General features: G+C 43.0%; 2 protein-coding genes and 1 long non-coding RNA gene across 3 annotated transcripts; 2 read left to right on the forward strand and 1 right to left on the reverse strand.

Annotated features, from left to right (window-relative positions):
- The first annotated feature begins 14,635 nt into the window (after positions 1-14,635).
- LOC131879179 (uncharacterized) lies at positions 14,636-15,344 on the forward strand. The gene is made up of 3 exons (XR_009373110.1): positions 14,636-14,870; positions 14,945-15,052; positions 15,325-15,344. It is a non-coding gene; the product is annotated as an uncharacterized LOC131879179 (long non-coding RNA).
- Positions 15,345-15,351: 7 nt separating this feature from the next.
- On the forward strand, positions 15,352-17,334 carry LOC131879178 (mediator of RNA polymerase II transcription subunit 4-like). The gene is made up of 4 exons (XM_059225424.1): positions 15,352-15,567; positions 15,649-15,763; positions 16,592-16,711; positions 16,785-17,334. Exons 1-4 carry the CDS (start codon positions 15,437-15,439, stop codon positions 17,286-17,288), a joined length of 870 nt encoding a protein of 289 aa, XP_059081407.1. The 5' UTR covers positions 15,352-15,436; the 3' UTR covers positions 17,289-17,334.
- A 1-nt stretch (position 17,335) lies between these two features.
- On the reverse strand, positions 17,336-21,577 carry LOC131879176 (ribonucleases P/MRP protein subunit POP1-like). The gene is made up of 5 exons (XM_059225423.1): positions 21,355-21,577; positions 19,954-21,051; positions 18,830-19,093; positions 18,524-18,701; positions 17,336-18,184 (listed from the first exon to the last, which is right to left on the reverse strand). The coding sequence occupies exons 1-5, from the start codon at positions 21,464-21,466 to the stop codon at positions 17,347-17,349; spliced, it is 2,490 nt and encodes an 829-aa protein (XP_059081406.1). The 5' UTR covers positions 21,467-21,577; the 3' UTR covers positions 17,336-17,346.
- Between the last annotated feature and the right edge of the window lie 526 nt (positions 21,578-22,103).

The raw sequence follows: 22,103 nt of genomic DNA on the forward strand, positions 1-22,103 counted from the left end.
CTTCCTCTTTCACCAACAAGTTATTTATGGTGATTATGTAAACCCGGATTTATTGGCTTTAAGCAATTACAAAAGCTTCCAGCCATCAAAAACTAAAACCAAGAAAGTGTCAATATATCTAGAGAGTTCATACAGGTTCAATAGGTTAGAGATCCAGTCCTTTGTAACAAAAAGATAACAATGTCAGGTGTGAATGTTATTGTTGAACAGAATAGCTCTTGCACCCTATCTTTTCTGAAGAAATTTCCTTGAAGAATTAATCACCACAAACTTATGCCAAAACCTTTCTATTAATATTAACCAGAACTGACAGAATATATTTGCGATATTTTATTATTATTAAAGGATCCACTCAAGACATTAAATGTATATAGAGTAAAGGATGCAGGTGAAACGATAAAATGATAGGAGAAATGGAGAAGAGGAAGAAAAGTTTAATACTTCGTAAAAATATGTCAAGTGAATTAAAGAGGACTCATGGGAGACGTGATAAATGGGTTTTGAATTTTGCCAATGACTTTGACGACCGACAGTAGAGGGGCAATTGGTTCCAAGAATCAACCACACGTACAAAGAAGAAATTTGCCCTTGAGGACTGTCTGGCAAATAGTTTCCACAACAACTCCAAACTCCACGATCTCAAGCCAATCCCGAGGTGACACTTATTCTTTGCAAAGGCAAAATGTTGCTCATCTTGCATCGGGACCAGACCTTGAATGTGCTTATACAATAGTACAAGATCACACTTTCTTCTTCGTCCTTCCAAAGTGTCCAAACGTAGTGCTCTAAGGCGCATCGGATACGATAATTGGCCTATGCCTGCGGTGTATTTCGTGAAGCGTCGTTGGATCATCTCCAAGGCTGATCTGTCCTTTATAAGATATGGTAAGGATATCGGGCTGCCATAGTTGAGTGTTGGCATCACATATGTTTTGAAAAGTTTCACTTGAAGTGTTGGGCATTATTCGTCGTCATTTTAGTTCAAAGGAGCCATGACTTTATTGGCCTTGCTAATAAGTGTAGTATTAATAAAAAAAATTAGCCCGCAATCGACCATAATCCCTAAGTCCTTGTATTGATGTACTACATCCAAGGGTGTCCCACCAATGTTATATAGGCCACGATGAGTCGACCCACCAAACCTCATCACCTTGCACTTCGTTGCGCTAAAACTCATCCCATTCATTTCTGACCATAAGGCTAGACGATCCAGATCCTCTTGCAGCTTTAAGGCATCGGTGTCGTCCTTTATAGCACGGAAGAATCTTCGTATCGTCAGTAAAACTAAACATGCGAGTTCCAATGGAGACTTGCATGTCATTCACATACACAAAAAATAATATGGGCCCCAAGACATTACCCTGGGGAACCCCGATGTCACCGGCTTCCAATCAGAATGGACCCATTCAGGACAACCCTTTGTTTCCTTTCGTTTAACCAATTCAGGATTCCAATCCGAGAGATAGCCCTCGATGCCCGCTTCGTTCAATTTGTTTAGGAGTACCTGATGGGGAACCATATCAAACGCCTTGGAGAGATCGAGATATATTGTATCTCGATCTCTCCAAGGCGTTTGATATGGTTCCCCATCAGGTACTCATAAACAAATTGAAGGAAGCTATCTAAGCTTCTGTTGTGATATCTGGAAGGATTCTGGAAGGATATCTAAAAAGTTGTAACTGAATGAACAGAATTTGCTCGAGTAGAGATCATGTACACATACTTTAGTCAGTTAGAGTAAACTCTGATCAAGTTAATATCTCTCTGAAAGAAGTCTGTCATAAAGAAGCTTACGCTGAGTGTGAATAACTTCACAGTAAATGACTCAATTTGATCAGAAGGCTCCAAAACAAAAATTTCCCCAAGCAAAAAAAATCTGCTTGAGTAATAACCTTCACCAAAGCCGATAAAAACTCCGAACGAAAAATCTGCCCATTTGAACTCTGCTGGAGTGATATTCTCTCATCCTGCAACCTGAAATATTTCCTGCATTTGTGCATAACGAGAGAATAAAGAGCTGACTGTTGTGTTGGTGTATTTGTGATCAAGTCATCCTCCATTCTTGCTCCAATTATAAATTTCATTATCGTGCAACATGTCACAGTCGGAATGGGAGAGACTGTCCATCAGTTAAGAACCACGCCCCAGCCTTTATCACCACCACGCCCCTTCGCAATTGCGATTAAGGGCGGTTCTCAGAGGCAGAGAAACCTCAGGAGACAGAGAAATAATTGGGTGAAACGGGCCATTCCAAGGCAAGTTCGTAACTGAAGGGCAAGTGGCGTAACGGAGGCTCAGCCCCCCGCATTCGGAGGTAATAAGTGATCGTTCATTTCATCATGACTACGATTAAAATGAAGTTGAAGACTCTCCGACGGTCCATTGGACAACTCCGACGCAATTTCCTTCGCGAGGCGGACATCATTGGTGAACAAGACCCCGGAGAGTTGTCCTATCGTGCAGCAATTGATCTCAAGGAGCAATTACGCGTAATTGATGGGAAATATTTTGAGATGGTTGAACTTGTTCGTTTGGTCTTCCAGTGATTGATCAAGGAGGTGAAGATACTTACAAAGGAGCTCGGAAAGGCTCTGAAGGTAGCGTCTAGAGCAATTCCCACTAATCCATCTCAAGAATGGGATCGCACATGAATGCCAAAAATCCTAACTGATTTCCGCCCTCACGTTCTGACCGCCAGTGCTACATCACCTGAGATGAAAGATTGGGTGGAAAGTTTTCGATCTTTTTATGCAGCTTCAAATCTGGATTTAATGGATTTACCTGAGCAAAGGCAGCTCTTCTTCAGTCGTATGGAATTGGAGTTGTCGGCTCCTATCAGGAGGATTATAACAACTTTAACCGATATTGAGGGTTGTTATAAAGCACTAAGTGATCGTTTTCTTGAGCTCAACCCATTATTCAAACGCCGTCTCGATTGGTTCCGCCTTCTGAAACCAATGAATCAGCCTCTTACCACTCACATCATGAATCTTGAACGTATGGGTGAGGCTGCTGAGATTAATAAAGTGGCGGAAGATGATTGGAATATGTTTAATGCAATGCATGGTGCTAGAAATGAGGAGACGATATTTCATAAGCTCATGGAACTGGAAAACCCGAGGCTAATGTCCATCATTAGGCTTTCCAGAGATTAGCTTTGGTATGATGCCAGGTTTTGGAGGAACGCAGCGACTCACGAACATACTCGTAGTTGGCAAAACTAGAGCATTAGAATTGTTCATGACTAGCGCATGCATTACTTCAGAAGAAGCAGTAAAAGTAGGTCTTATAAACGATGTGGTTTGCTATAAAGAAGCAATGTTTCAAAAAGGGAGGGAGTGGATTCGTAAGGTCGCAGTTAATAAACCTATAGCAGTTGGTATGCTTATAAACTGTGTAAATGCTACGTATAGTATGGAAGAAGATGGCTATCAAACAGAGTCGAACTGCTTTGCTAATTGCTTTAAAATACCATCTGTAAGAGAAAAGTTATTAAAACTTGCTGAGCAAGCATCTGCTCTTTTGGAGGCAAAAGAAGAGAGAGTTGTTCAGATAAGATTATTACATGGCTGAATTAATTAAAATGCCCAAAATGAGTGACACTATGGAACAGGGTGTCATTTCTACTTGGTGAAAAAAATAGGTGATCAGGTACAAGCAGGGGATATATTAGCAGAGGTAGAAACAGATAAGGCAACCATGGAGCTAGAGGCCTATGAAGATGGTACCTTGTTGTATATTGGTGTACAAGAAAAGGAAGCTGCTTTGGTAAATGCAACCATTGCTATTATTGGTGCCCCTGATGAAGATATTACTACACTACTTACTACAAACACTCTGTGATATCCCGGTGATGAGCATGTTGCTCATGCTCTTCCAATGTTAATGTATTCTAGTCAATTGTATATAAACCAGTCTAGTCAGAAATACATGTCAGTCACGAAGCGTACACAACATGGCGCAGTCGGTAGTCCGGCTGTGGCCTCCTGTGTGGCTCTCTCCGTGGAGGGGATTGAGCAAGGTGTGTGGCTCTCCACGTGGAGGGGATTGGAGCGTGGAGGCAACAGCCAGGGACCTTTACCCAGACGCCTCGTGACCCGGTTGCTCATCACCGGGATATCACATCTCCCTTACACAGGGAGGGGGAGTCATCTGGGGTCATGAGGCCGTCCCAACACAGGGATCACGAGGCCGTCCCAACACAGGGATCACGAGGCTGTCCCAACACAGGGGTCACGAGGCCGTCCCAACACACTCCAACTCAAGAAAATCAAAAACTTTCTAAGCCAGCTACTAATACAACGGTATCAGACACATCAGGTACTATACCTTCCGAAAAAACGAGTAACCAATCTGCTATTACGACAGATAATAGATTACAGATTTCTCCCTTGGCTAAAAAAATAGGACTTGAAAAAGGGTATGATCTCTCTAAGATTGAAGGCACTGGGGATGGTGGCCGTATTATTAAAACAGATATTAAACAATGCAGTATGGGTAATAAAGGTAGTACTACGATGCATACCTCTCCTATGATACCTGAGGCAGAAGGGTACCAGGATATTCCTATTTCTTCTATGCGACATACCATTGCTAAGGTATTTACTGAGAGCAAAATAAAGTTGCCCCATTTTTACCTTACTTCTTTGACCTGAGCGCCGCCTTTGACTCCATTGATCCGGGCCTGTTACTCAAAAAACTGTATGGAGCGGGAGAGCGGGACCCTCGGTGTTACGTTGGACAGGCTCTTTTTTGACAGATCGGTACCAATTGGTGGAATGCAACGGGGAGAAATCAGGCTTGCTACCAACAATGTTTGGGAGCCCCCAGGGCTCGGTGATATCCAATTTCCGCCGCCGCCTCTAAGAGTTGGTTTGCTAAGGAGCGTGGTTGGTAGGATGGGTCTAACCTTCTTGTAGGGTCGAGATTTAAATCTCCCGCCATGATGAGGCGTCCCATGTATGATGAGCTCACCATGTCCTGTATGGTTTGTGCGAGATCTTGTGGTTGGTGTGCGTTCCACTCCCTGTAAATGTTTGCTATTGTGGTCTTACGGCCCGATTTTTCCTCGGTCCTAATCCATACTTGCGATAGGTCTTTTCCGTAGGATAGGATTTCAACGCTTCCAAAGGTTCCATCTCTTACAATTATGCAACAGCGTTTCTTTGTTCCTTTGTGAACATATGTGGTGAAGCCTGGGAGTTGAAACATTTGGTCAGAATAGTGAACCAAGTCTATTTCTTGAAGGAGCAACATATCGAGATTATGTTCGTTTATCATGGATTCGATCTCTTTTTCTTTCGATAGCGTACCTCTACATACATTCCATGAGCCACATTTTACGTCCGCGTGGACGTTTGAGGTCTTCCTTCCTCCTCGGATATTGTCTTGGAGTAGAGCTTGGGGTTCTCTTGGCCAATCACGTAAAACCTCACCCCGTTTTTTGACTCAGAGGTAGATTTTCTTCTAGCTTCATTCCACATGTTATCTAAGTTTTCCTTTTGGGTTTTAGTAAGATCGGCATCAATTCTGTAGCAAGTGTTCAGACCGTTTGTCGAGTTCATCTGGTTGTGTGCGTTGAGTGATCTATTGCATCTGAGGGCTTTTTCTCTTAATTCTTGGGACGAGAGCTGAACCAGCAGAGGCCTCCATATGTTTTCCGTGCCCACATCGTTGTCTTTTTGTCCAAGACGCCTGGTGTGTAACAAAGCTTCCTTGAACGCAGTTCTGTCGAGACCTGCTATTTCAGCGACTTCACATGCTCTCTTCCTGTCATGGTTCCTTCTATCCTCCGTGGTTCCATTGCTGCATTCCTTTATACCTCGAAAAATGAGATTCATTCTACGTTGGTGTATATCGCTGATTTCCTTGATTACAATTTGTGCTGGTTCTTGACTAATGTTCTTTTTCAGCTTGGCAACAGACGACTCGCCTTCCAGTTGGATTGTTTCCTTCACTGTGTTTCTAATTTTGTCTTTGGCTTTGGCGTCTCGTTGTTCTAATTGTTCGATTCGTTTGAATAATTCATTATTCTCACGTCGTAGGCAGCAGTTTTCTTCCTCTAACTTTTCGAGCCTTGATATGACATTAAATAGATTGGTGTTACCATCATGGGTCGCGTTCAAATTTGTGACCTTTTTAGATTGGTCGTCCTCGGGCCCGCCATATTCCAGCTTTTAGTCATGATACGTGGGATGTCCAAACTAAAGCGAGACTGATGCTAGAACTAAAAAACTTACGAATTTTGAGGGAAATGCCCCAACCAAAACAGAAACAAATGAAATGGACGGACAGCACGTGACCATTCAATCCTTTGCCAAGGCTGGGAAGACGGCCACCGAGCCTCACCAACTTTTGGTCACTGCCTATGGAGACAAAGCCCTGTCTCGTGGGAACGTTTTCAAGTGGTTTAAGCAATTTCAAGATGGTCGGGAGGACTTTGAATCAAGACGGGGCAAACATCAAAAAGTACTCATTCGCACTAAAGATAAAGTGGATTCTGTGAAGAACCTTTTGGAACAGGATTGACGTTTGACAGTTCGAGACATGGCATTGATGTCTGACATTCCCAAATCAACCGTGCATCTCATTCTTACAAATGATCTGAAGCTGTCCAAGGTCTCTGCAAGATGGGTTCTGAGACTGTTGACAGATGACCACAAACAAGCCCATCTTCAATTCTCTTGCAACTTCATTAAGCAAGAATTTACAGAAGGACAGGCATTCCTTAAGAAAATTGTGACCTGTGATGAAAGTTGGATAAGCTTCTACATGCCTGAGTTAAAAAGCCAATCAAAACAGTGGCGTCCTAAAGGCTCCAAGGTCCCAGTCAAAGCAAAGGTTACTCCAAGTGAGAAGAAGACAATGCTGATTTTGTTCTTTGATTCGGACGGGCCTATTTACCAGCACTACTTGCCCAAGGGGATGACCATCAACAGCAGCTACTACTGCAAGATCTTGGAAAGATTTTTGAGACATTTTCGTGAAAAACGTCCGAAAAAGTTCGCATCAGGGTGGCTTCTTCATCAAGACAACGCAAGGCCCCATACCAGCAAGGAAACCATGGCCTTCATGACCAAGAAGAACATTGCCCTGCTTGGTCACCCTGCCTAAAGTCCAGATCTGGCACCCTGTGATTTCCATGTTTTCCCTGAGCTTAAAAAACCACCTGGCTGGTCAACGCTTTTCAAATGAAAATGACCTCCAATTGACTGTGCAGGGGTCCTGAGACAGCTTTCAGAAAATGGCCTCCTCCTCGTTTTTGAAAAGTGGCTTAAGAGATGTCAAAAGTGTGTTGAAGTCAGGGGGGATTATGTTGAAAAATCTTAGAATCTTTTTTTTTTGTGAAGTCACCTGATGCCAAGTTATTACACCAGTCTCGCTTTAGTTTGGACACCCCTCGTATTTGTAATCAAAAAATGAACTCTTTGGCACCCTTTTCATCCCAAAAAAGTATTTATTACTTGCCTGAAAAAGTCATGAGTGTGAAGTACAATAGGAGTGTTAAATCAACGGAACTGATTATCAGAGTGAGGTTGGCTTTGCTGCTGCGATAGTAAAATCCACAGATGAGCTAGCCAGTAGATTTAATGACTTAAATAGCAGATAATTGGCAAATGGGTGAGTAAATAATATTTTTAGAATGAAATGTGTGCCAAAAAGTTATTCTTTGATTTAAAACTATGATACTCATGATTAAGACCAGGGTTGTCTTAAAAAAAGAAAAAAATACAAGTAACAGATCAATATAGTTTTAGGTAAAAACCTTTTGATAGGTCTGTATAATAACCCGTGTGTTGTCTTTCTCTTTACACGTGTCGAGTTCACTGGTCTGTGGCATCTGTGACATGTCAGTCTTGATCTTACAATAATGAGAAGCAGAGTCAGGAATTTGACTTTCCATACTCTTGGCCCAGTTATCCAATGTTGCCTCTTGGGACATTTGGACAAGATTGTATCATCCCACCATTTCCCTTTTTAATCACTAGGGGATGGCCTCCGTTGCGACCAAAAACAAGAGGAACCGTCCTGTCTTGAGTTTGGGGGCACCTCAGGATGTTGTGACTCCTGCTCATATCACTGAACCCTTGACACATGGCATTTATGGCAGGTAGCAAAGGGTCACGGTAGGGCTAAAAAAGGGAAAAAATACATGTAATTGCTCAAGATAGTCCAAGCTGCCTAAGAGTGCCCAAACGGACCTGTGACACTTTTTTGTCTCCCTGCGTTAAGTAAAAAATGAAATCACCTAACCTTTAAAGAACAATCCGCATTACTTGGCAAGAGGTGGAAGCTCCAGCCAACAGGGCAAAATTAGAGCCCATTGAGACACAAGAATCATCGGTAACAGTGGTTGGGGGAGGGAAGTGGACAATATGTAACCTCAACCATGCAGCAAATTGATCATAGCATTCCACCATTCCTTCCTTTCAAATGGGGAGAGACTCTCCATTCTTGAAGGCCGCTTCCCATTTCAACTTGTATTCTTACTGGCATTGCACCTTTTAGCTTTTCTGGCGTCATGGAAGTGACAAAGGTCCTCATCAAGACGAAATAGTACATCTCCACCTCATCTCATTCAAAATCCCCCTTCATTCTGTGCGACATATTAAAGGAGTGGAGGATGGCTTTGGTGTGCTCCGCTGACGAGTGGTGGGCGGCAACTGTGCTGGAAATGTAGGACACTGCTAACTTGACTGGATCATCAAATTTCTATAACAAAGCTTTCATAGCCGCTTAGCATGAATTCTGGGATTGGGAAGAATATTTTGAAGCAGATGCCAGTGCTGGTCCAGCCAAACAGTCCTTCAACTTTTGAAAAAGAATGATGGAATCAAACCCAAAAAGATTTTCCATCTCTCAGACTAAACTTAGCCATGAGCTTCTCCAATTGGAAAACTTCACGAGGACATCTGGATCACAAAGATCGCCATGTAACAACAATATAAACTTTGCCGCATCAAAGGTGATGACAGTCTTGGTATCAAGAGTCCTCATGGCTGAACCGTTGCCACTTTATGGTTTTCCCTTGAACCCAGCTTCTCCAACGGCCAACAATCAAACTTCTGAACTTCCAAATGGGCAACCAAAAACGTGAATTTGTTAGAAATGCTTATGGACATGTCCAGGATTTTTGGCACTGACCATATAATGACTAGACCTTGCATAGCGCGAGGAAAAATGCGAACACTTGCCTTCATCAGCTGGTACATAAATTTTGGTGTACAGTGACTCATGCTTTTTCATCGGCCAGCGTGGCTGGATTCTGAGTGAGTTTGCCACTGATGGCATTCGTTGAAGACCCAACGATTGTAGGTCGTTGCTACTGATCAGGCAGTCACCCTCCTCTTTTTTGGTGAACAGAGTTGTTGACACAAAATCCATTTTCCTTTGCACTGAGGTCGGGGCAATGCGACATCTAGTTGTTATATGATCTGTGATTTATGGTCGTTAAACAGTGATCTTTGAGATGACAGCTGTCAAGCTACTCTACATACTCTAGTGCATAGCCAAGTGAAAATTATGGACGTATCTTGATGACCAGGACTACTCATCAGGGTTGCACCAGTAGTCTTGCCATGTTGCAGGTTTGCCCTGTCCATGGCTTTCTTGAAGCTCAAGAGAACGCAATTTTCAACATATAACCGGCAGCACTGACATCTTGGCTAACAAACTGGACCAAAATTTCTACAGACGGCCTAAAGGTAATTGCGGCTGAATTGGCTTTTTGTTATGACTAGCATTGGTCGAGGTACGTCCATAATTTTCAGTGGGTTATGTCTAGCATTATTCATGGAGGCGTTAAAGCAGATACAAATTGGCGCACTTGTTCATGGCACAAGTCTCTCATCATCATACCTCATGGACCTGTTTGGGGCTCGGATTTAAATGGTATTTGGGAAGCAAGCATGATTGTGGGATGTGTTTATTAATCATAAAGTCTATTTGGGTGAGCTCTTTCCAACCCAGCCCAATTAAAACTATTGCATTGAACCATTATTGCTTAAGTCCTTTACTTGTGGGGGTCAGATGAATGGGTCTTACAATTTGGCACTTAGTTTATCATAAAATCAACCTAATAGATAAATGGTTTCTGTGGATTCAAACTGTCAACATTTTTTAACTCAACCAAAAAATCTTCAAAAGTTACAATACGCTACATCATGGACGAAAGGCAAACAACGCAACCTCCAGTGTATGCAAGCTGCTGCAATGAAAGGGCTAAATTTGAAGCGACCATGCTCTGGTCCTATGAAATCTGAAGTGAAATCCGCTTATAAATCATTCTGTGTGACTACTACTCAATGACCCGCCCTTGGGTTCCTCACTACCATTTTGTCAAACCATTTCAAGAAGTTGGCTAACCTGAACTGTCCCCTCACACTGGATTAGAGCTGTTGAACATATCATATACCTACAATATCCTCTGATCGTCTGTTCTACGTATGAAAACATCGTATAACAAGATCCAGATAGGACTCAAAACTGAAGAGAAAGGCATGAATGAGGACTTGGCCATCCAAAGGCCAAAGCCCTGTCATCAGGACTTGTGAATGCAAGCAACCTAGGGAGCTTGATATGGATTCATTAAAGCTAAGAAAGAGGTTGACCAACCTGAACAAATTGAGATTATTGACATATAATTCGGCACGCAGCAAGTATTTGTGAGTGAGTGTCTCTCAGCTCCTGCCTGTGAATCTGTGTAATAGAATTTCATTTGTGTATTTCCTTCAAAAGTGTTGTCCCTTGCTCTCCTATGTGATACTGATAACTGATATGACTGACAAGCCAAGTTTGTTTGCTCTCAGATCACTGACCAAGGTGAATAATTTCATTGGCCATTAGTCCCCATATTGTCAACGGTATTCATGACACCCGGAGAGAGCACTAAGAGTTTCTACAAATGTTGTAAAAAGCCAGTGGGAGTTTCAACTCTATCTCTAGACGGCCATCAGCAACCTGTTTCCGGCTTGAGACTCCAACTAATTGGACCAATGCTCCTATTTTCTATTAACTAAAGTGAAGTGTTTGTAATTAAGCCTTGGGACCCCATTCCATATTTTGAGCCTAAACTGTAAAGTTGTTGGCCTGCGTGGTGACCTGGCCTATAACCACATCAATCACAATGTTCTTCAAAAAAGTGGAGGAAATGAAGATAATAAAAAAGTGATCAGTTTACCCTTGATACATATAGGGGTTCGGCGGCTTCGAAAATTCATTATTTTCCAAGGGTGACTAACTTTGCTTATGGCCAATTCTTTAGTGAAGTCATGTTAGGTAAAACATTCTCTTTTGTATTAATCGTAGCCACTAATTTTTGTTTGATAAATGATCATTCAATGAAAGAAGCTGCAATCTCTTGTGAAATCTAGTTTAGGGGCAATTTGGAGTTTTTTTGCATTTGGGGATCATCAAGTTTACAGTACACAAGGGATTTGCCGACATCAGCTTGAGATTTATGTACTGGTCTGAACGTTTTTTCCTTCTAGCCCAGCGTATGAGGCAAAAAGGACTCTAATTGTGATTGATTCTGAAACGGCTACAAAAATGTTCTGTTGAAGTAACATTTCTTCAAGTTTGCCATCCTTCAGAAGTAAGAAGGTGCTAGAGCTTACCAACAAAAAACTTCTAACCGGATACTTTTATCTCATTGTTCAAAAGAACTCTTAGTTGTTAAGCCTGTACAAACTATATATCATGACACTTCTTAGATTATATTTTTAATGGCTGAAAGCGTGTATACCTGCCAAAAGCAACTAGATTTCACTTCAAGTAATCACCATAAATAGAATGGTGGTAGAAAGGGAGGAATTAAACATTATAATAGTGTAGTACATTGCCTATTTTACATTTCTGGTTATTTTATACATTATACACCCAGTTTGATAAAGACATATCACCAGACAAGGTGATGCAAATAACATTAGTGATAAACGTTATTGATCTGAATACCAAGGTTTTAACAAAACTCACACATATTTTGATCCACTGCAGAGCTAGTGCACATTGCCCTTTCGTTTTCTGCCCTCTTGGCACAGTCCACCTCCATGTCTAAATAACTCCTTGCCTAACCTAACCTAACCTGACCTAACCTAACCTTTCGGTTGCAAGGACCTGAGGCCGCCTTGGTCGCGGCGCAATCCTGCGGCGGCTTGGTTGCGGGCCTCGAAAAATGTGGCAGTTGACAAGCAAAAGGTTAGCTTAGCTACCTAAGGATGACAGTTAAAGTCCAGTCTGGGGTTTGACCTCCTGGTTGCGAGGGATCTTCCGTGGAGCTGCCCAGACCTTTCTCAGCCCCAGGAGCTCCTTCAGGTTTGGCATCTCCAGCCGTGCAAACAGCAGACATTGCAGGCGATCCAACCAGCTTGGTTCTGCAAGGTATAAGAATAAGAACGCAACGTCAATAGGTTCAAATGCCAAACAAACAGCAAGCAACAGAATGTAATAATCAACCTTTGCGAAGTCTTTTGAACATTTCTAAGGCTGCATCAGCCATCAAACTTGTTTTCTAATGAGGGATAATTTTGGAGGTTTAGTGATTTCCCTTCTTTTCTTACCGCCGGCAGTAAAAACACCTAAGTAGGTCGATTGGCTGGGTTGCAGCTCTTTGGACAAGTTTGGGCCAAAAGGAGTTTATTACACTTTTTTTAGCAATACCAGGGTCTCTATCATGATTATTATGATTTAGAATCAATACAGAGACACCAAGGCATGCATTTCATTCAAATTATTCTTTCTTGCTTACTTGACAAATTTCTGTGTTTTATGTACCATCATCTTGTTAAATTGACAAAGCTTTTTGCTGGGTTAAGCAGAGCTTTGCCCACTTAGACAGTACAAGAGGAGGAGAATCAGTTCCATTGATTAATGACTTGTTACTTGAAATGCTCATGGTCGTGGGACCATTGCCCTGGAAAACCCCTTCTTGAAGATGATGTCCACCGTACTAGCTGCTCACTTCCCCAGATTGACCAAGGATAGGGATCTCCTTCCCCAGTTTCAATTCAGTTTCCAGAGAAGCTGCTCTACCACCTCAGCAGCTACTCTCTTCAAAGAAATTGTGCATTCTAACGTCAGCAACCAGAGGAGAGTGTATGGATGCTTCATGGATTTCTCCAAAGCATTTGATAGGGTGGAACAAACGCGGTTATTCCTCAAACTCCAACTTTGGGGAGTTCCCCATTCAATCTGTGTCCAGCTGTCCTACATCTATGTGGGACTCAGATGCTCCATTTGATCTGGTGAGGACCTATCCCCCTGCTATTTCACTTCCGTTTGCCTTCCGCAGGGGGATTGACTATTGCCAATTCTTTTTAATCTATATGTATCCAACCTGCTTGAAGCTCTTACACACCAAGGCCCCTACATCAACCTTTTCCAGCTCAATATCCACAATATGCAGATGACCTGGTTCTCTTGGCTGATTCAGCCATGGAATTGCAAAATGCCATCAATGCGCTCCATGGTTATTGCCAAGATAATGGCCTTCAAGTCAATAACATCAAGATGAAGGCCATGGTTTTCCATGACGGTTGTTTGCCTCCCACCTCCTTCCACATCAATAATAGTCCAATTGAAATTGTCAATAGTTTTATCTATGTCAGTTTCACCTTCTCCACCCAACTATCATTCACCAATCACCTCAAATCCACAATAACTAAGGCCAGGGCCAGGATCGGATGCATATGCAATAGACTTCCCATGAAGAATCTTCCCCTTCCAATAGTCCTTCAACTCTTCCAGATCTACGTCACCCCAATTTTTCTCTACGGCCTACACCTTTGGCTTCCCAACTCTGCCCAATCCGCCCTCAAATCCGCCAATGCCACCTACATCAAGTTCCTCAAGCAATACCTCTGCGTGCCACAATATGCCAACAATGGATGGACACATTTTCTATGTGAAACTGAGCCCTCACCATTGGGCTGGCCAGGTTAGTGTCCAACAGTGTTGGGAGCCTGACCTTTCCGGAGGTGATGTCAGGACACAAGTTGTCCTTCCTGGTCAAGGACTTGTTAACACCTTATTATCCTTGGCCTGACATCCCTTCAGAGTATTGGCAGTCACGTACCTTTGGCCGTCTCCCAGCCAAATACCATCAGTGACGGGAGTTGACAAAAGATCTGTTCAATCTGGCCCATCCACTCTACTGCAATAACCAAGATTTTCATCCCTTACCTCTACCTACCTGTCTTTGTACTAATTGTAACTCACCTCTTCCCTTTTTTCATGTGCACTGAACCAATTCTAGTCATCTCTGCTCTGATATCACTAGTCAAATGTTTTATTGTTTTAACCATTTTAGTTTCTTCTTTTATTTCTTTATCCATATCTGTGTAAGTTGTTTACATACACAATTGTATTATTTTACAAGTGTCGCAATAAAAGATTTATTTATTCGCTTGAAATGCAAAGATTTGGACTTGTTTCGGCCCAAACTTGCCTGACCAGCCACAACCAGGCCAAACGGCCCTTATGGCTTTTTCCTGCCGGCGGTAAGCGAAGAATGGGAAGCCACTAAACCTCCAAATTCACTCCTCATTAGAAACCACAACGGCCAAAGAGGATACACGTCTGTGTCTAATTCAAACCCTATGCCTTAGGACAGCACCAGTCCCAGGAAATAGATGAAAATGGCTCAAATTCTTAACTAGGAATGTTATCATTTATACGGCTGAAGGACAACCTCCACAGGTGCTTACCATGATCCGGCTCGAAGGACCATGTAGCGGTTGCCCAGATTTCCCTTAAACTTTGCTTCCTGCAATATGAAATTCCTAACCAGACCAGAATCTAGCTACGGAAATGGAATACGCACAAGTGGTTCGGCAAGGGTTGTCTCGTCTCTACGACTGATCACGTTGGTAATGGTAAGCCGTGCTGCCAGATGAAATGGATCTATTATCACCCAACTTTTGCCAAAAATAACCAGTTTTATCAACAGATTTTTGGGACTGCAAAGAAAATAACCAAATATTGAAATGCATTCACCACATAACTTCTGTCCAGTGCCAACCAATGCCAAGTCAGCCTCAAGATTTCAACGAGCAGTGTATACATATAAAGTGTTAGATAAAGACTTCGATTCAGACTCACAAAATTGTAGTGCTGGGACGAGTCCTTCGACAGCTTGAGTCCGGCAAAAGACTAGTGTTTTACTGCAGTGTCATAGATGATATTTTTGCCGAGTCCAGACTCGAGTCCTCTATAGAAGACTCGAATCCGGTCAATTTCTCCAAAATCAAGTAAAACACTCGAGTGCACTTGGATTCGAGTCCGGACTCGCCCCAGCACTACTAAATTGTTCACCCAACCTTTGGTCAGAAATAACGAAGAAAAAAGTTAGAGCGTCTTGCACCAACAAAACAAATATTCAGAGTCTACACGGTCTACACCGACTCTCCGGAACCTTTCAACTGCTGGACCAGATCTCGCCATGAACGCTACAAATCCCATGGCTGTGGGCGTGACCAATGGCAGCAAGGGCGTGCCTTCGTCCTCCTCATCCTCAGATTCGACTCGTGAACTCTTACTTTCCTTGGTGGATGATATGGAATTGGTATGTCGGTGAGTTTGTTGTTCAATGGATGGGTTACTTGTACCTGGATGGATGGCTATTCAACGGTTGATTGAGTTTTGTTTCTACAGCGAGATCCTGGAGAACTTAATCAGTCCCAAAACGAAACGAATGTCTTCTTCCGACCATCAGGAACTGGTTCAACTCCTGATGACCAAGGATGAAGACCTGCAAAAAGCCTTAAAGGTTAGTAGTGGCTTAGATATCCTGTGGACTTGTCAACTAAGATTGAGTTTCGCAGCAAGCGAACGATGGTTCTCTATAGTCAACAAGGGGTAAGGGTCAAAAATCCCACCTAAATGACATGGATAATAAAATAATAAGTACAGTTAAGGTCACAAGAGGATATGTTAAAACTGAATATTTGTTCCTGGTCGCTTTCATCTTTAAATGTTGGGAGAAGTCGCCGGGGGAAGGGGGAAAAACAGAAAAAGCATGCAAGTATTTGATTGAGTTTTCGTCCTCCATTTACCATACCCAGTGAGTGCCTCCATGTCTGGAGCAAAACTGGCACTTTCTCCTGACAATGCCTGCGGTGTCATCTAACGCATGACAAATACGTACTTTAATGGATACATCCCTCCGAAAAATAGAAAAACATAAAACCCCTCATCATATTGAAGTTTTTTTCAAGGAATCACCAAATTGCAATCACAAACACATGAAATATTGGAGTAAAACACATTTTTGAGATTTGAGGCTTGAAAATGAAGTCAAGGACCTGAGTGTCAAAATGTTGAGCGTTTCATGTCGAAAAAACGTCGATAGACAGTCCCAAAAAGAGGATTCAATAATGCACAGGAGGCGTACCAACCCATCACAAATGTTAATTCAATGTTGAAATAGAGTGATTGTGATAATATCGCCTTTATATATTTCGCTTTTTGGTTTTTTGGGGGTGGTTTTTCCTCCATCCATTTGTAAGCACTGTTCGTACTTCAACTAGGATTTCTATCTTCCAATCGTTTGCACGGTTGTTCATGACGTTAAGTGAAATCTAATTCTATATTTCAGTTGGCCGAAGAGCAAGGAGAGATTGAAAAGACAATGGAAGATGTGCGATCGGAAGTTGATCGACAGGATGAATCCATCAAACAATTGCAGAAACAATTCAAAGAAGCGGAAACCTTGTTGGTATGTTCCTCTACTAATCACTCTCTGGGTGCCAATATGTATGGTCTTCATTGAAGTCAAACCTCTTTTTCAGTCCACCTCTATCTTTCAAGCTAAACAAAAGTTAAAGGCCATCGAAAAGGCCCAGAGCTCACCCGTTCTCTCGGAAGACCTCATCAAGTACGGGCACCGAATCAGCGCTTCCAACGCCGTTTGCGCCCCACCCAGCTGGCAGCAAGGTGACCCACGAAGACCCTACCCAACCGACATGGAGATGCGGCTGGGCTTTCTGGCCCGCCCCGAGGCCGCTACCGAGCGCCCGCCTCATCTCTCGCGCTCCAACAGCCTCCAACCACCTTCGTCCTCGAGCCACTTGCCCGATTTTCATTCCTTCGCCTCGCCCTCTAAACCCGGGGGCGGGGCGGGACCTTCATCGGGAGGCGGTGGACCCGGTGGGTTTTCTTGGCAAGGTGGAGAAGTGGGATTGATCAAGGATGGTGCTCATCATCCCATTGACACGGGCAATAACACCGCCAAGGAAGATGTGGAGGTGATGTCCACAGACTCGTCTTCATCTTCCTCGACGGACTCGAACTAACAGCACGCGAGATTTTCCCGATCAATAAAGCAATTCTCAAGAACAAGTTGTGGGTAAATCATGATTTATTATGCGTAATGGTCATCTTTGCCCAACGATATTGATTGGTGTTGGTTTCGCGAGTTAGAACATGGGTCCTGGACTGCTGACCTCGAGTGAGTGAAAACTCATACAGAGCTAAAAGTGGGACATAACCTGATCCGCTCACTTGACCTAGATGGAGTGAGTAGCCGGCTTCTAATACGAATCCCATGATTGATCTCGAACTCGAGTTCTTCGCATCGGTAGCATCAGCTAGCCAAAGAGAGTTCATCTTGTCGTTGAAGGTCGAGCTTTCTTCTTCACGTTTCTCTTTCAGGCGACACATCTCCTCCTTGATCCGCTCGATGGCTTCTTCATCCGGATTGGTCTTGTTCAAGGTACTTTCCGCCCGCATTTGAACGATTCGATCCTTTTTGTCTTTCCATCGTTTCCTCAATCTGGCCTTGTCTTGAACGTGTTTTTCCTTCAAGGCCTTCCTGGCAGCTAATTTCTTGTCTTCTTTGGCTAACTCCTGGGGTGGATCGTCCATTGAATCATTTAGGTTGGGACAACAAATCATGCTAAACTGGCCTAACGTTCCTTTCCCAATGATCTCAAGCTTCACGGGTACCAAGGCCATCAAATCCTCGTTGGATGGATATTTCATGGGAGCAGAATGAGATAATTGGTCTTCAATGGCCTTTAAGGTTGTTGGATTGCGTACAACAAAGAACTGTGAGCAATCCAGATCCTGGGTTTGTTTTTTCCGAGCCAAATCGTCGTCCAAGTAATTGCGAATCAACATCGGCCATGGAGCGGCAAATGGAGAAATTACGGATAATTTGAGATAATTTGTCCTTTTATCCGGTGGATACCTTTAAAAATGTGAGAAAGAGATGTGAACGTGGAAACATGTGGAATTAGATGTTAAAAAAAATATCTTCATCCCATCAACCAAAATCGAAGATTGAGGAATGAAGGATCATTGTTTCCTTACAAATAAGGATAATCCGAGAGACATATTCGAACTTTACGCGGGTTACAATGCACAGTAATTTTGAATTGAACTAAAAAAAAAACTGGATTTTTAAGACTTTTTAAGCTGTCACCCCCCACCCCCATCGACTTTATCTTAGTTCCTTTGAGCTCAATCAATTTGAAGACTTAATTGTAACTTTTAAGTGAAGTACGTATTTGCGGATTATAACACTAACCTGAAATGAAGGGTTTTCAACATTTCCGTTACTCTATTAGCCTCGTGTATTCCGGCTTCCGATTCTGGAAATCGTGTCAACTCACTCAATTCGGCTCGTTCGAAAAGGAAATGGTTCTCTTCTCGAAGGCCTCCCACTCGAGCTCCGTTAAAAACGAGATTCATCCACATAGACGCTCCTAAAACGAATCAATCAATGTCAGATAAAGTAAGCATTTTCCATCTTGAAATGCCGGGGATTGCACTCCAATGAAGGGTAAAGAAGTCTGTAAAAAAATTCAGAATGAACTCGACAGCTCCAACTCACCCCATCCCGCAGGAAAAACTAGGTCCCAACCGGATCCGTAATGATTTTGCCCGGTTCCCGGTTGTTGAACGAGCATGACTGGAACCCGGGATTCGTCCTCGGTTAAGGCTAAAGGCGTGCCGGGCACGAGATTTTTAGAGCGTTTTTGATTAATCTCATGGTCCGGACATTTGGATTGAGTGACCTCATCTCGAATATTCGAACACCATAGCATCGATTTGGCTATTGATGATTTGGCCTTGAACATGCACGGGGTTGGAACGTCTGAAATCAAAGAGGTATCAACTGGGTCAGGATAAAGCACCTAAAAACATTTATTGTCTTTTGTATAAAGCTCTCCGGCCACCTTAAAGACAAGCTCCAGTGGGGAAAAAAACAGTCAAATGATACTACTGTTATTCCTTTGTTGTTCTATGCTTAATTTATGATGATAAATTACTTCGAAAAAAGCTCGTGACATTCTCAACCGAAGGTGTCGTCGATAAAGGTAGTCATAGGATTCTGCGACTTTTCAAATACATACTCAATCAATCCAACCTAGTTAAACCAATTAAGCTCTCTTCTCTTACTTCCCGGTATCTTGCATTGTTTAATTATCTTCCCTTCAATATTCGTAGAATGTACGTACATCTTGTTGATCCGGAGTGGCATTTACCACGTCAGACATTTTTGACCAAAACTCCTAATCAAACCCAACATTCAAGGGCTAGCCCGGTCTGCCAACTCAAACTCGGTGGTAGATCAAAGATTGTATGAAACTTAAGTAACAACAATGAGACAAATACTCATTTTTCATTTAATAGAACCTTCTAGCGGTTAGTAAAGCCTGTGAAAATCCAAACCAAAAATATCCCATAACAAATAAGGAAAATGTCCTTTGAATGTGAAAAGCTAAATACATATTCCATCAATTGTGGACTATTAAGGGTGTGCAATGACTTTTTTGACTCGAAGTTTTGTAACTAAAAAAAATGTGAGTCGTTCCAGAAACAATTGTGGAGAGTCTCTTGTCTTATAGACAAGTAAAAGGTCCAATAACTTGATCTATTGATTCTAGATACTAAAGGTCCCAAATCGATAGCAAGTGGATCTTTTGAATCCAACCATTGCCAGTTCCTACTCACTTAATTCGGGAAATTGAATTCCATCTCGTTTGGGCGGCAACAAAACGCGTGGATCTCGTGTGATCAGACTCAGCACACTCCTGGGTTGAATTTCTCCCGGGGCGTGTTGAGAAACTTCTTGCCACGCCTCGCTTTGCTCTTGCTCCTCTTCCTTTGACACTTCTTCTCGCCAATTCACTTGGCCCTCATGAATATATGATGATTGGAGAGCACGACTCAAAACCATTTGAACTTTAGGTCCAACCAATCGAAACCGGTTCAAAGTGTCCTTGAGATCATTGAGAGTCACTATTCCCTGATTGTCCACATAGGACGGGACTCGATCAAATGGAACATTTCTTAAGGCCATTTTAGAGGCATTCACGTCTTTCTTGAGCTTCTTTTCGGGTGGGTCGGTCAGGGTCGTGTCTTCATTCGATTCCACCCGACTGAGACCGAATAGGTTGAGGAAAATCGATTTTAAAGTGGCATAAACCGACGGATGACTCCACAACCACAGGGTACGATGGTCCTTTCCAGTCTCGGCCGGTCGCCAAATGAATGAAACCGACCCGATAACTCCTAAAGGATATTTCCCGGGCTGATAAACACAAGCATGGGCTTCTTTCAATCCGCCTAATAGATCCGACCCTTCAATAGACACATCTGGTCCCACTAACAATCTTAACTGACTCATCAAAGTCTCGATTGGACCCTTGAGTTCCCAGCAGTTGCAATAAGATCGATCCCACATGAGGCAACTTTGCGCTGAGGCCCGAAAGGCCGCGCGGAAATGTTTGTCATTGGGATGATCGGCCATTTTGTAGCCCCATTTTTCCACCATGGCAAACCGTTTGGCGTGCCAAATGTGCGTTTCCAGCCACACATTGGTGCGCTGTCGCCGATTGTACTCGTCCAAAAGGTTCTGAGGCCGTCGACGATAACGACGGGAAGGTCGTTTGGTGGGTTTGGCCGCCACTTGGCCATCGGATTTGAGCTTCTGTTGACGGTGTTTGTCACGGAGGCGACGGGGTAATCGGTTGGGATGGTGACTGACGGCACGACGACGAAGATGACGAGGCACTTGCTGTGAGGCCAATTGTCCTTGACGCGGTTGATCTGAGAGACAATAAGGCCAATAAGGCCAGCTGTTAATTCTTGAATTCATAAAGTCTGGCAAATTTAATTGATCAATCTCTGGACTCTTAGTATTCTCTACATTGTCAGCCGAATAAAAAACGTGCAATGCATCCACCCCATTTGGCCTTTCCCAGAATGACAGATTGTCTATGATGGCTTATGCAAGATTGGGCGTGGCAAGATTAGGTGACTTAGACTGGGAATATCATCGACTGTCTAGAGCCCGGCTAATATATCAAACCCAACGTATAGCCTGTCAATATTAAATGGCAGCTAAATTACCAATATAATGTTGTAAGGCCAAAATTTCTTGGATGCGGGCCGCGGCGAATTTCCCGACCTGGATTTCGGCCGGGAATTGAGCCGGCACTGGACCCGGTTCATGGGGATCCATGGCCTTCAGTTTCCAGGCCCACCAGCCACTCCACGTGTTCACTTCTCAACCTTCGTTCGAGCACGGCCTTCCAGCAAACAAAAGTCACATGGATTTGTTGATCTCTTATAGCAGGGTGACCAAAGGGTTTGGAAACACGAAAAGTAATATTTATATTCATCTATATTCTGTGCTGGAATAGCCGTCCTGTTTATGACCAAGTTGAAACTAAGAGCCAAATTAATAGATTTCTCTTCCAACTTCTGGCCCCAGTCAAGCATTTTGGTCCTGATTTAGGTGTGTATTTCCTGTTTGTTGAGCGTCACGCTAGCTTTGTTGACATTGGATTCTTCCTCCGAAACCGGGACGACTTCAACACTGGACTAAGATGGTGGGTTGGTTAGGGAAATGGGGAAATTCTAGCTCGATCATTCAAATAAAATGATGTTGACTCGAATTCGGCTTGGTTAAACAAAGAAAGTCTCAGCCTATGTTAAGCTCAATCGAATGTCTGTATCAAAGGTTTGGCACATTTAAAACTCAGCCCCTACAAGAAGACGTCAAATGCATGAGCTTGCACCCCATTAGAAAGATGCCTTATATTTTGTGTCTGGGTGGAAATGAGTTTTAAGGGCTCATATTTTTTCGTTCGATTGAG

This window comes from Tigriopus californicus, chromosome 4 (genome assembly GCF_007210705.1).
Source record: "Tigriopus californicus strain San Diego chromosome 4, Tcal_SD_v2.1, whole genome shotgun sequence".
Classification (NCBI taxonomy): domain Eukaryota; kingdom Metazoa; phylum Arthropoda; class Copepoda; order Harpacticoida; family Harpacticidae; genus Tigriopus; species Tigriopus californicus.